At 42.6% G+C, this 14,682-nt stretch overlaps 1 protein-coding gene across 11 annotated transcripts in view; it reads right to left on the bottom strand.

The window, feature by feature from the left end:
• The window catches only part of LOC144127921 (uncharacterized), a 76,283-nt gene that overhangs the window by 12,596 nt on the left and 49,005 nt on the right, over nt 1-14,682 (bottom strand). For 5 of the 11 annotated variants that reach the window (XR_013313632.1, XM_077660916.1, XM_077660915.1 and 2 more), the window contains exon 5: nt 2,142-2,198. The exons of the other annotated variants lie outside the window; for them this stretch is intronic. Coding sequence is in view for 4 of the 5 variants with exons in the window: in XM_077660916.1 (XP_077517042.1) it covers nt 2,142-2,198 (57 nt within the window). In the remaining variant the exon portion in view is untranslated. The remainder of the gene's footprint in view (nt 1-2,141; nt 2,199-14,682) is intronic. 11 annotated transcript variants of the gene reach the window in all.

The following is a 14,682-nucleotide window of genomic DNA, read 5'->3' as shown; positions in this document are numbered from 1 at the left end:
TGACCAATGTATTCCTTCCCGCAGGACAAGGGCACTGAATAAACTACACCAGAAGGGCACGAAACGTGGAGATTTCTGTGCATTTGCCCACAGTCACAGTGAACTTGCTGGTTATTTAGCCTCCTACCATGGCTGTGGGCAAACGCACAGAAATCCCCACGTTTTGTGCGCTTCTGGTGTAGTTTATTCAGTGCCCTTGTCCTGTGGGAAGGAATACACCGGTCAAACAGGAAGGTGCATAAATGTCAGGCTGCAAGAACATGACAACAATGTGGGTAACATAGCAATAACCGGGAATCTGGCCAAACACTGCAAAAATGTGAAATCAAAACTTGCACCCCAGAATTCGATGAATGTATGATTATCAGGAAAGGAGGAGACCGTGGGTCTAGAGATATGATTGAAGCTGTCCATATCAGTCGTGCTAAGGACTACTGTGTTAGTACACAGTCTATCTGTTTATCTGAGAAAGAATTCGAAGTTCCTAAGCACAGCCGGGCATGTATTGCGACTGATCACTTGGCTCGAATGTTTCACTGCCCTCTTATTGTGTTTATTGTTTAAATCATGGCTATTTGATCTTTTATTTGTCAGTCTGGTTTTATTCTTTACCCCTTACAGACCCTCCTCTCCTCACAGCTTTTTCGGTTTTAAAGTTTTTAGCCTCCTTTGCGCATCTTTAACTTCACCTTTCATTAGATGTTCATGATCTATGCTTGGAGGCCCTTTACTCCTCGCAGCTTTCTGTTTTTTACTGTTTTATTGTTTTTTCATTGTTTATTGTTTTTAGCCTCTTTATGGGCAACTTCACCTTTCATTAATGTGCATCTGTTGTTTCGTGTGACGGCCCTCTACACACCCTTTTTATCACCTTTCACCCCCCTTCATTCACTAATACATGTTTTATGCACTGACGTGAGTACCTTCTGGTTTCCAGTGACCGAGCAGGCCTCCTATCGATGTAATGCCCTCCTTCCATCGCTATATACTCCCTGTACTTCAAAATAAAAATTCAGTTGATAGTCAGTGCCCGTGTGTGTCTTTCTTTGTTTCTTCCAGTGTATCGTCCTTTGTGCTGTTCCACCACCATGCAAAAGTATCAACTAGCCCGGCACTTGCTCTTCTAAACTATATTGTTACAGCTGAATCCACATTTTTTGCCTAACAATAGCGAAAGCCAAGTGCGAAACCTCATCTTCCCTGCATTCCAGTGCCTCTCAATGGTGGACAAAGTGCAGCACCATCAGCGTTACCTCCAGGTAATACTAAGAAACTCTATTAGATATCCTTGTGCTAGCCTGTTTTCCAGTCTTTGCAACAGTGTCACCATGTGGCAGTTGAAGTTGGTTTCATCGCACTAGTGTTAAAGGGACAGAGTACTGATTTATATCAACCATGTTTTGTTACCTGCGATCAAAAACTTTTTGCCCAAATAAATGTATGCCCAGCTGTGATGATGAGGAACACGGCAGCAAGTTTAAAACAATTCTTCAACAACCGAATGTTGCTACCTATGGCAGTCTGCATCTGCACACACTAACATCACAGACACAAGCTACCCGCTGCCTATAGGCAGCAGTCAATGGCAATAATGAATGTGACATTAATTGAAATGCATAGGTTTGTTTTAAAATAACGTTGAAGGCACTGAGGTAGTTTTCAAAAACTACTAATGAAATAAGGCTGGTGATATTTACCGCATACATTTGTAAGCACTTTCTGCCAGTAGCAGTGCTGCCGATGGCAATTTCAGAGTAAGCATAGGCGTGCCACAGGGAAACATACTCGGACCGCTACTGTTTCTTATTTATATCAATAATATGGCACACTGCACTCAGGATGTAACGCTTAATTCCTATGCAGACGACACCACCATTTTCGTAACCGGAAGTATGCAAGCAGATGTAGAAGAGCGAGCAAATATGGCGCTTCTGAATTTGAACGCTTGGGTCAAAGCAAACCACTTAAAAATAAACACAAGCAAAACAAAAGCAATTCTATACATTCCAAAAGGGAAGGAATTACCGGAAGCCTTGAGCATGCGCTTGGGAACAGAAAAAGTTGAAATTGTTAACTCTGTGAAATACTCGGAGTGGTCTTTTCAAGGCACCTTACATGGAACGACCACATAGATTACTTACATTCAAAAGTTGCATCGGCAGTTGGCGCCATCGCCCGAACAAGATACTTGCTGTCCTCTAAAATAAAACTCTTGTTATATAATGCGCTTGTGCTACCACTCTTACAGTACGGCAGCTTAGTCTGGTGCACCACAGAGGTAACCAACTTATCCAAATTACACTTGTTGCAGAAAAGAGCATTATGGTATGTTGCGGGTATGCATTACTGTCATCCAACCAAAGAGCTTTTCTTGAAGTATAGTGCCCTCTCTGTGTTCTCTTTTTTTGATTACAAGATAATCATGGCTTATAAATATCTCATAAAATCTAATTTAAGTATTATCGTAAACCTTGCAGAATTAAAAGAAAATATCCGAGACCGACAAACCCGACACAAAGAAAAACATCTTGTTTCAGTGCCTCGCACGAATTCATAGACTTAATCATTATGCTACACTGTACCGAAACTTCTGAATAAGTTGCATGCAACTGGATTCGATCCAGTGAATGAGTCTAATTGCCATATTGGTCTTCTTTGCTGTGAACAACTGTTGTGAACCTAGTGTTGCTTTGTATTTAGAATGCTATCTTGATGTATTCTCATTTTGAGACTGAGTTTTAGGACGTGTCTATTTTCTGTTTTTGTGGTTTACTGTGTCTAATTTTCATACGGACAAAAGTAATAATATGAAACTGTTCGATGTATAAAATTGTGCACATCTTTCCAAACTGATCTTCCTCCTAGCTGTTGCTCTGCCAATTATTGTAGGGGGCCAGGGCGTTGTCAAGCTGTCTTTCACAGCTTTTAGTCCTGGCCCGTTCCTTTTCGATGAAAAGAAAAATAAACTTGACTTGACTTGACTAGTCTGCCTTTTTAAAACATTTTAAGAAATAATGAAAAAGTAGGCTTAAACTGTGTAAGAAATGTCAGCTAGTTGAAAGGGAAAAAAATTAAGGCACCTGAAGTGTTTGCCAACAAAAATAACCTATAAAATGTAGTGCTCTATGTGCAAACGTTAGCGCACAATAAGAGACAATCACAGGAAAGGTGGACAAGACAACGCGCTTATAAATATAGTGTGCCCACTTCAGGCCATGCAGCCCAACTACTACCACAGCTCCAAAGTTTGAACACAGCGTGGCGCCACCTTCGGCTCTGGCTTGACTTTTCTGGTCAATTTAAAATAGAAATCCCTGCCAAAACAACTAGGTCTGCCCTCGCAATTGTTAGCAGCGAAAATTCTACCAGAATATGTCAATAATTTCGCACTCATCTCCGACAGCAGACTGTTTCTTTAGGGCAAGCATGAAGGAGCGCTGGAAGACAATGCTTTCTCCAGTAGAGAGACCACCGGGCCTGATTCTAAGCTGCTGTGGTTAACTGAAGCCGCACAATAAGAATGCCAACAGAACTGCATACGATATTATGTCAGCAGATGACGCTTATCTTTCTTAATGGTCATGAAACTTTGTGTGGCACTGTGGGAGAGCAGCCTACAGTGACACCAGTACCACATCACTTCAAGGGCAAAGCCTTCCATTTGAACCTAGACTGGCAAGCAACACCTCAAGCATTACTAACATCACCTTGTCCTTTGGAACATGCAGAAAAGCAGAATGAAAGTACAGAACCTACATTTAGGATACATCTCACACATATGCAAATTAAATGGCCAAGCTGAATTACCATACACACTCTACTCCACTGCTAAATCAATGAAAGTAGCACTATTTTTGTGATGCTCCTGGCACAAGAACAGGCCCTATGCAAGAGGTTTTTCATGGCAGAACAACAATCCTCCTGCTCACCCCTTCCAGCAGCTGCTTCTGCACCAACCTTTGGGGCACAGAAGCCCAACGTGTCTTCTTTATAGACAATGTGTTATGCCAAGGAAGAGAGGTCCCGGGAAGTAAAATGCTCTTACTTCTTTAGACACACTGCACAATAGCCACCTCATGCCAAACAATTCGGAAGGCTGGGCAACCCCAAAATCATCAAGGACCTTCAAAAAATACAGCTCAAGGATTGTTCTAAGCATGACTTAGTAATTTATGTTTTGATATATCTTACTTTAGCTTATAACCTGGCAGTAGTGTTTGGAAGATTATGGTTTGGACACACCACTTCTACAACCAGCATTTGTTAATGTTAACCGACTCAGCGACAATTTTTGCAGTGTGTGGCTGCACTAATGTGGTATCTTGCTTAATCACAAAGCTCTCAGGCAATCCTCGGTGGATTGTTTGAGTGCATAACCAGCCGAACGTATGCTATATACGAGGTTGACACGCAAAAGTCCATTACATCCAAGGTAGTACACTGCGGTTCATTACATCTGAGGTCAACACACTAAGTTTCTTGCATATATATCCGAGGTTTAGACACGAAAGTTCATCATATCCAAGATGAAATGCCTAAGTTCGTTATATCTGAGATAACGCACAAAAGTTTGTTATACCTGAGATTAACACACAAAAGTTGTTATATTTGAGGTGGCATACTAAGGTTCGTTGTATCTGAGATTAACACTAAAGGTCGTTATACCCTAGATGGCATACTAAGGTTCATTATATCCGAGGTAGTATACTAAGTTTGTCTGTACCCTGGTGGGCAGGTTGCCACCTCCTAATGCTAATGCACTAATAAGGGATGATAAAACGAATGCCTTAATTATGATCTTTTTTCGATTCGATAAGCACTGCAATTTTACCTGATGAACGTCATGCCAGAATTTCTCACCAACTCAGTAAATTATGCAATAGCACAGCTTATAAAATACTAAAAAAATGTACTTCAGACAGGAAGCACTTCAAAGAAAGTGACTGGAACCAAACTAATGCACATGCACCACAATCTCGAATGGTGGCAGGGCAGACTGCAGCCCTTGGCTATTCATATATTTAAATAAGCTGAGATGACACTGTAGTTTCAAAAGTGTAAGAAAGGCCATAATTCCTTACTAAATGTTCTGCTGCTCTCATTCTTGATGAAAAAAAAACAAAAACAAATGCTAAATGATATTTCTCCTAGACTTCAATGAAATCTTGGAAATTGTGATGATGAAGCGCATTTATCTTATGTGTTTTCTGGCACCGAGTATGCTACAGGCCTGGCTTAGCTCAGCATATAATTAAGGGACACTAAAATAAATGTTCAAGACAAGCTAGACTGACAGATTAGCGCTTTGAGATAATCTTCATCTGCACTTTCACGGCAGGTACTAGATGCCTTCTTTTTCATCAAGGCAGAATCTGAAAATCTCTGTACTTTTCCTCAAAAGCTCAATTTGCACTAAAATGAATGGTCTAAAGCTCTTGGCCCGGGCACTCTAGTGCATAGCTACATGAAGTTCTCACTATTCGTGGAACCAGAGGTGCTGCAGTAAAAGCTGAAATTTTCACTAAAAGCCAACAAGCAGTGGCATCCACTCTCCACAGTGCTGAACACACAGCATGAGAGATGGCATAAGACTTGTGCTCGTTGTGCCAGTGCCTGAGGTGGGGAACTTAAAGCTTCCAGAGTTGTTTCAGTCAACATGCTCGTTGCCTGTGTCTTGTCCTGAGGCAGTTCCGTTGCAACAGGCAAGTTTCTGAACTATCCACAAGCAACAGACTTGTCTCGGACATCATCTTAAGCATACTACACGGTGAGGCACGAGAAGGCTCAGGTACATCGGTCCTTGATCAAGTTGGGGAAGACCCAGTGTTCTTTTTGAAAATTTCAAGGATTCAGTGGGCCCAGTTAATGTTGTCATTGTCTAGACAGTGTAGCACTCCATGCTGCTTCGCTTTGCAGTTAGGCAGTCAGCTATCTATATGCTCCCTAAAAGGGGGCGCGGGTTTCGCAGATGACAAGTTTTATATTTTGGCTTAGAGAGATTAAATTTGGCACGCTTATTGGGAAGTGCACTAAAATAATAAATACAAATTTCACTCATATATCTCCAGTATTTCTGACATAATAAATTTTATGTACTTCATTGCTATATCAAACTTGCAGAAAGACTGGTATGACAACAAAACATGGCAGGAGCCTAGAGTTGCTCTTAAATTTCAGCCTAAGAAATGGACTATGCCCGCTGCAGGGCAAAGGCCTCTCCCATGCCTCTCCAATTAACCCTGTCCTTTGCCAGCTGCGGCCACCATATCCCCGCAAACTTCTTAATCTCATCCACTCACCTAACTATCTGCCGCCCCCTGCTATGCTTGCCTTCTCTTGAATCCACTCCGTTACCCTTAAGGACCTGCAGTTATCTTGTCTTTGCATTATATGCCTTGCCCAAGCCCATTTCTTCCTCTTGATTTCAACTATGACGTCATTACCCCGCGTTTCTTCCCTCACTTACTCTGCCCGCTTCCGGTCTCTTAACGTTACACCTATAATTCTTCTTTCCATAGCTCACTGCGCTGTCCTAAACTTAAGTTGAAGCCTTTTAGTTAGCCTCCACGTTTTTGCAACATAGGTGAGCACTGGTAAGATACAGCTGTTATATAATTTTCTCTTGAGGGACATTGGTAAACTGCCATTCATGATCTGAGAGAACGTGCCAAATGTAGTTCAACACATTTTTATTCTAGTTATTTCACTGTCGCAATCCTCATCTGCAATCACTACCTGCCCTAAGAAGACATATTCCCTTAGCACTTCCAGCACCTCGCTACCAACTATAAACTGCTATTACTTTGCGAAACTCTTGAACGCTACTTTGGTTTTCTGCACGTTAATTTTAGGACCTATGGTTCTGCTCTGCCTGTCTAACTCATTGATCATGCTTTGCAGTTCATCTCCAGAGTGACTTACTAAGGCAATGTCATCAGCGAATCGCGGATTACTTAGGTATTCTCCATTAACTCTTATCCCCAACTGTTCCCAGCTTAGGCCTCGGAATACCTCCTATAAACAGGCGGTGAATAGCATTGGTGAGATCGTACCTCCTTGCCTAACACCCTTCCGTATTGGAATCTTATTGCTGACTCTATGGAGGACTATGGTAGCTGTGCAGTCTCTACAGGTATCTTCCAGTATTTTCACATAAGACTATTTCATGCCCTGATTCCGCGATGCCTGCAGTGCTGCTGAGGCTTCCCCTGGGTCAAATGCTTTCTCGTAATCAATGAAGGCTACATACAAGGGTTGGTTATATTCTGCACATTTCTCTATCCCCTGAGTGATAGTGTGACTATGGTCTATTGTTGAGTATCCTTTGCGAAAGCCTGCATGATCATTTGGCTGATTGAAGTCTAAGGTTGTCCTGACTCTTTTAGCGCCTACCTTAGTAAATACCTTATAGGCAATGGACAATAAAATGATCAGTCTGTAATTTTTCTAGTCCTTGAGGTCTCCTTTCTTCTGAGTTAAGATAATGTTAGCGTTCTTACAAGCTTCTGGTATGCTTGAGGTCATAAGGCATTGCGTATATAGGGTGGCTAGTTTTTCTAGCACAATCTCCCCTCTGTCGTTCAACAGATCTGCTCTTACCTGATCCTCACCAGCTGCTTTCCCCCTTTTGCATTGCTCCTAAGGCTTTCTTTACTTCCTCTTTCATTACTGATGGGATGTCCCATTGCTGTGTGTTACTGCCTCTCTCATTAACGTCCTGTTAACGTTCTAATTGCATTGGCTACTGTAAAGATTTGTGCAGAACTCTTTGGCTACTTTAACTATGTTATCCATATTGCTAATGACACTGCCCTCTGTCTCTTCATGCATACATCTGGTTTTTAGCCATGTCTAGTTTCCTCTTTACCACTTTTAAGCTGCCTCTGTTCTTTGGAGCATGCTCAATTCTCTACACATTAAGCTTCCTTATGTCGGCACCTTGCGTTTATTTAACAACTCTGCCACTTCTATTCTGTCTATAGGGTTATACACTTTGGCGTTTGCTAACTAGATCTTTCGTCTTCTGAGATAGCTTGCCGGTATGCTGTCGAAGCATCCTACCCCCCCACTTCTACTGAGCACTCTGTAATGATAGTGTGAGATTATCGTTCATTGTTTGAACATTAAGATCATTATGAACATTAAGAAGCATAGACATTGTATACATGCTTGCATAATGCACTCATTAATGTCACGTCAAATTGGTAAATGAGTGAAAAAATAATTTGAAAATACAACAAAGTCACTGCATAAAGAATTTATCAAGGAACACAATGCAACAAACCGCATGAAAATTCATGAAGCTGCTGTCATGCTATGCTTTCTGTAAGCAGGGCAGTCAGGCCAAAAACATTTTCGAGAAAACTGGCATTTCCACAGAGCTTTCAGCCAGTTTTTTGCCACCCGCGGTCACAAAAAAAAACATTTTTTCAACTCTCTTTTGGGCTGTTTTTTGGTGAAAATCTTTTGGAATATAATTAGATAGACCTTACAGAAAGCAAATGTGGTGCTTTATAAAATTTGATTTTTTTAGAGATTTTCATGATTTGAAATCTGCATCCCCCTTTAAGAGTGGCTGTATCCTTGCTCAAGTTGAGTACTTGCAATGGACGTGTTCTCTGGCGCTTCCAGACCATTGGTCTGGTGTGAATGAGATACTGAAATGTCAGAAAAGTCACACACTTTTGACATGGAAGAGGAGACTGACAAGAACGGTCAAGACAAGAACTGGTGGCACTTCACAGTGCCAGCAACGCGGAAACATGAAGACACAAAAGCAAGGGGACAGCGGGCCGAGACTGAGTCCAGAGTAACTAAAAAGAAATGAAAACTAAAGTTCCCCACCTATGCCTGGGAGTGGGACGCACAGTGGGACATACATTATAGTGCAACCAATAAACCAACAAGAGGAGAAAGAGCCTTTGCCTGCATCGCTGATGTAGAGACAAATGCTACGATGGGACTGAAAAAGGAAGATGAGGGGTCCCAGTCCATGCCACTAAGTATAATAAAAGAGAATAGGGGTATGTTAGCAAAGAAGTGTTCGGGCCCAACAACCCGGAGCTGGCAGCCCTCAAGGCCATGTCCAAGGGAGGAACTGGCAAAGATTCAGAGCTCCAGCGAGCCAACTGAGTTTCTTGTACACTTTATGGAGTGGCCTTGATAGGGCTGCGTCCCTTGAAAAAGATATCCAGCCCTCCCAGATGAGCCAATGTCAATTCTGGCTCCATGTTCTTGTCGGGAACACAGGTCAATTTCCTGCATCCATTTTTTTATGATGAAGACACTGAAGTGCCATTCAAAACTGAACTGTCTATGTAGATGTGAGCATTGCTTGTGGGTGCCATGCCATTAAGCCTTTTGTCAAGACTGTTTTCCTGCTGAATCACAATAACTCACGATGGCAACATTGAACAGTACTGGTGAGCAGTGCAATTTTCTTTGGTCAGTGACACCCATGCTACCAGGATGAGCTTGTTGCCATCTACAGCAGACCGTTGGCTTGCTTGCCGGCTATGTTGCAGTCCTTAAGCACAGCCAAGCTGTAGACACAGACTAATCCTGAAGGGTGGCATCCACATAGCCATTCTTGTTACTTAACAGTTAAAGGGCAGCTCCGGCAGTTTTTCAAGGTTGTCATCTTCTAATAAAACTTCCACTATAGGTTTTTCTCTCATTCCTGACTACTTCCACCAAGTCTGGCAGCCATGCAGCAATTTATTCCAGCACAAATTGGTCTTAAATTTGTCAATTCCATAACATCAGTTCACATTATTTCCACAGGCAACACTATGTTTTTGATGTCACAAACATTCTCCACGCATTAATACTCACTCCCCACTTCAGTAACAAAAATTTGAGGCTTGTGTGAGGCTGTTTCAGGCATTTTATGAAAGGATTCATTGTTTTCAGTTGCTACTTCAGCCATTCAAAGTGTGTACGAGTGCTTTTCCAGTAATGCTTGTGACGTCATCGCTGCATCATGCGAAGAATCGTCCCTGGCCACGGACTGTGTTTCAGTCTGCCACTTACGTATGTTGTCTTAAATGGTTCCACTCAAGGAGAGAGGGAACTTTAAGGAATGTGATGTGACTATCAATTCATAATAACCGAAAAACCTCAGAGTTGCCCTTTAAGCACTAAGCTGCCATCTGGGTGGTCTATCAATGACTTGCTGAAATTCGTGCTGTACACATGCAGCTGCTTCTCGAAACAAACACCCTCACCAACCCTTGAGGTCTTTGAAGGACACTGTGTCTGGAGTTTCGGTAGCACAGCACACATGGGAGAGGGGCTCTGCGTAACAATGGGAGCGCCCTCGAGATAAATTTTCAGCACTTGCAGTGGTGAGTGGTCAGCATTTTACGGCAGCCAAGGGTGTGTGGTGCCTGGGACAGTTGGTGTGACAGGCTGCATGGTTAGGCAAATGCAGGTCTTCACAAGGTTAACCTTGCAGTTGTATTCAAAGGCACCAACAATTTCATCATTGATATTGCCATCATCTTTGTCAAGGATGCATTGATTCAATCGTGGCAGTCCTGTTGCTTCCTTAACACACGGTCCAGGTGGTATGGAAGGTCAGCCACTGGTGTAGCTTATTCCTACAGCAGGTCTTCAAGAGAGGTCATGGCTCTTATGATCTGGGAATGAAGGAACCCTCAGTGATGTCGATCTGGACCATGACCACCTGCAGGTCATGGACCACCTGCGTAGACCAAGGTCCATGATCCCTATGACCTGCAATCATGGACCGCAGGCCCTGGGAGACAGACGCTGATTCCAGGCTTTGGCACCGAAAAAATGTAGCAAGCAAGAAAAGAGCCAAAATCAGGCCCTCAGCTGACGCTGATTCCAGGCTTTGGCACTGAAAAAATGTAGCAAGCAAGAAAAGAGCCAAAATCAGGCCCTCAGCTGACGCCGCTTATGGAAAAGCAATGCTGAAGCCTGCACATGTTCTGCCACTTTCTCGAGACAAATCGGCATCTCATCTTTATTTTCAGCATTAAACCCAAGCATACTGAAAAGTCTCTCCACTTCTCTGGAACCAAGATGAAGGCATGGTATGCATTAACGGAAATGATATTCATGCCTTTGTGTCCACCCATCCTCCCTGCCTGCCACCTGGATGATGCTACTTCAATCTTTAACAAGAATCTATGATCCCCTTGGCTTTCTAACCCCTATCAGCATTCATGCGATGCTCTTCCAAAGATCTCTGGAAACTACGTCAGCAGTGAGGCTCTCCGCTACCACAAGACAAACTAGCTACATGAAGTGCCTGCTGCATAGGGGCCTTCGGATCTGGCTACTGAGTTGCATGCTTCGCTCATGCTAGTCCACAAGCTTATGGCACAGCAGCTTACGTTTCCTACCTGAGTACAGTGCTGAACACTTAACTAATAAAGCAAGTATGTTTTAATCAACAAGAGCTACAAGAAGTACGTCGCATCAATGAAGACGTCTCTTCCAGGCCCTGAGCAACTTGCATGTTTTGTTGCGTTGCTGCCGAGCTGTAACGTTAATTCAAGCAGTGTCATTCCACGCCAAACGTCCCAGATGTTGCGCTCGACCATCTCCAATTTGTTGAACAAAATTCACGAAAAAACTTAGCGTAATGTGTGTAATCATAACCTGAAATATTTTTGCCAGTAAAAAATTTATTCGTGAGGTGAGGGCAGTTCGAATATTTAGAAAAGGCGAGAAACCAGGCACCGCTCAATAACTAATAAAAAAATTCAGATTTGTAGAAAACACTTCCCAATTTTTTCATTGACATTTGCATAGATTCTGACTTTTGATATAATTCGGAGCATGTAGCTTTATACGGCATAAAAATTTTTAAAAATAAAAAAAAGTATGAAAATGTACATTTTTTGCATTTTTTGTTTTAAATATCAACTTGCGCTCGGAAATTCTGAAATAGCCGTTTTGTTTCTTTAGATGTCTAGTACTTATAACAAATGTTACAGGTGATGAAACTGTGTACATCAAGAGAAAAAAAACACAACTTACAAAAAGTGCGTTTCGAACCAAAAACACTCGTTAATTTCACCCTTAGGTAGTCCAAGTAAAAACACAAACAATAGCGGGTTACGTAGAACAGTTTACTGCCTTTCATTTCTAAAATTTTTATCGAATTAATTTTTTTTGAAGTGAGAAAAGAATTTTTGAAGTTCAGCTCTCACACTGCAAGTTGCGTCGTCTCTTAAGTTAACGCTTCTTCACTGCAGAACACAGCACCTGGATTGGCATGACACTTATGGCCAGATAACTTCAGTTTTCCGTCGTTCGCTGTCGTGCATTTTTAGGGTTGAAGCTAAAGAAGATATCGCATGACATTCGAGGATGGTATGCAATAAATGAGATCATTTTCGCTTTTAAAGTTCGAACAGATCCACTTTGGTGCGGGGCAGCCAAGAGAAGAAAAGCAAGGGTACTCAGCGTGCTGTCTCGCGTGGACCACGAGAAGGGCTGACCAGATGGCATGGCAGGCATATCACAAGTGCTTTATTTATATCCGAATAAGATTGCGGAGAGCGTGCCCCTCGGAGTGCACGTGAAGGTGTGAAGTACACACCGCTGCGGCGAGTAACGCGAGACGCACTGGCAGTGAACGCGGCCCGCTTTGGTGCGTCCATCGCATGAAGTGCGTCGCCAGCATAGTGGCTCGTCTAAGGTTGTTGCTGGGGTATTAACGCAGAACTTGCACAGATTAAACCACATACAATCAGGACATCACATCGGAAACAACCAGGCATGAGCCTCTGACAGCCACAAGGGTCAGGTACCGCGTGGTGCTGCTGCGTCACAGATTGTTTCAACACCGGATCGTTCTGGTCATTTTCAGATCGGCGTCTCATAAACTCTTATGCGGGTGCTTACTTACGTCTGTCATGGTGCTGGCAAGAATGACTGACTGCAGCAACAGAACTACACCGAACACGTAGCTCACTTGGGCATGTGCCGCCCTGGAAGCGTTAAGAAAATCTTTTCCCACCTATACCTGTTCGACTACTCAATGTTCCCATGCTTGCCTGCAGTGCAATTAAGAACAGGAACTCTACATTTCACGTGTCCACAGTGTCGGCAATGTCGTGCTCCGCAGTGAAGAGGTGTTAAGAGATGACGCAACTTGTGGCACGATAGCTCAACTGCAAAAATTCTCTTCTCACTTTAAACAATAATTACCTTGATAAACATTTAAGAAATAAATGGCAATAAACTGTTCTACGTAACCCACTATTGTTTGTATTTTTACTTGGACTACCTCAGGGTGAAATTAACACTTTTTGAACTTTAGAATTTTTTTTTACCTCGATGTACGCAGTTTCATCACCTGCAACATTTGTTACAGGTACTAGACATATAAAAAGACAAAACGGCTATTTCAAAATTTCCGAGAGCAAGTTGATATTTAAAACAAAAAATGCCAAAAATGGTACAATTTTATACTTTTTTATTTTTAAAAATATTTATACTGTATAAAGCTGCATGCTCTGAATTATATCAAAAACCAGAATCTGCAAATGTCAAACAAAAATATTGTGAAGTGTTTTCTATAAATTTGAGTTTTTATTAATTATTGAGCAGTGTCTGGTTTCTCACCTTTTCTAAATATTCAAACTGCCCTCACCTCTCGAATAAATATTTTCGACAAATATATTTCAGGCTTTGATTACAGACATTAGATAAGTTTCCATGAATTTTTTTTAACAAACTGGAGATGGTCAAGTTCACACATTAGGATAAGATTGCATGAATTTTTTTAACAAATTGGAGATGGTCGAGTGCAACGTCTGGGACATTTGGCGTGGAATGACCCAGCAGATTCCTTGCCTGACTACTATGAGACTGTTCTTCTGGCATGGTTCAAAGAAGACTGCTCTTCCCTGGATACTTGGTGAGCTGAAGCACTGGCAGCCTTCTGTCAGGAATAGAGTGGCTGAATTCCAGCAGCTATCCGAGAAAGCAAACTTAAGTGCTCACTTTCACAGTAAGGACAACCTTGCTGACCAGCTTAAATGCGCTGCTACCCTTAATAGCCACTGACGTCATGATGGGAGCAGCACTACTAGATTCCAGTTTGTTATCGTGGCTTACATTACTGCTTGATATGTTGCCCATGATCACAATGACACCTATCCCGGCAAAAGAAAGTCGCACAGTGTTGTCAGATGGTGATGGGAGCATCGGCTGTGTACCAAGTACCTCGAAAATCTGCACGCCTTGGCAGTACTGTTCGGCTTGCCACAGCAGAAGCAATAGCTGTGGGCCTGCATCGTCTAGCGTTTCTCTTCCAGAGGAACTGCACGTTCCAGAGGTGAGTGGAATGGGCCAGTGCACAGAAGACAAGGGTGACGAACAGGAGAAGTGGACTAGGCATGCAAGGCAATTGCACAGTGGAGGGCTTGTTTTCGCAGGAACCAAGACGCACTTTTTCAGAAGATGGCAGGGTAGAACCACAGGGTGGTTAAGCCATCCCTCTTCTCCAATGTCCACTAAAATTCGAAGATAATAAAGGGCCTTTCAAATTTGCATGGCTCTGTCTGCTGGATCTGGTTCTGTGTTGGATACATTTGGAGACTCTGTTGGAGCATACTGAGGTCTCAAAGGAAGGCCTCCATAAAGACACAATGAAGCACGACAGAGTAACAGTCCGCAGAGATTCGAAGCCCCTCCAAG

Source organism: Amblyomma americanum, chromosome 4 (assembly GCF_052857255.1).
Source record: "Amblyomma americanum isolate KBUSLIRL-KWMA chromosome 4, ASM5285725v1, whole genome shotgun sequence".
NCBI classification, from domain to species: domain Eukaryota; kingdom Metazoa; phylum Arthropoda; class Arachnida; order Ixodida; family Ixodidae; genus Amblyomma; species Amblyomma americanum.
Note: the sequence above shows the minus strand (reverse complement) of the source record. Positions and strands in the feature narration are given on the sequence as shown.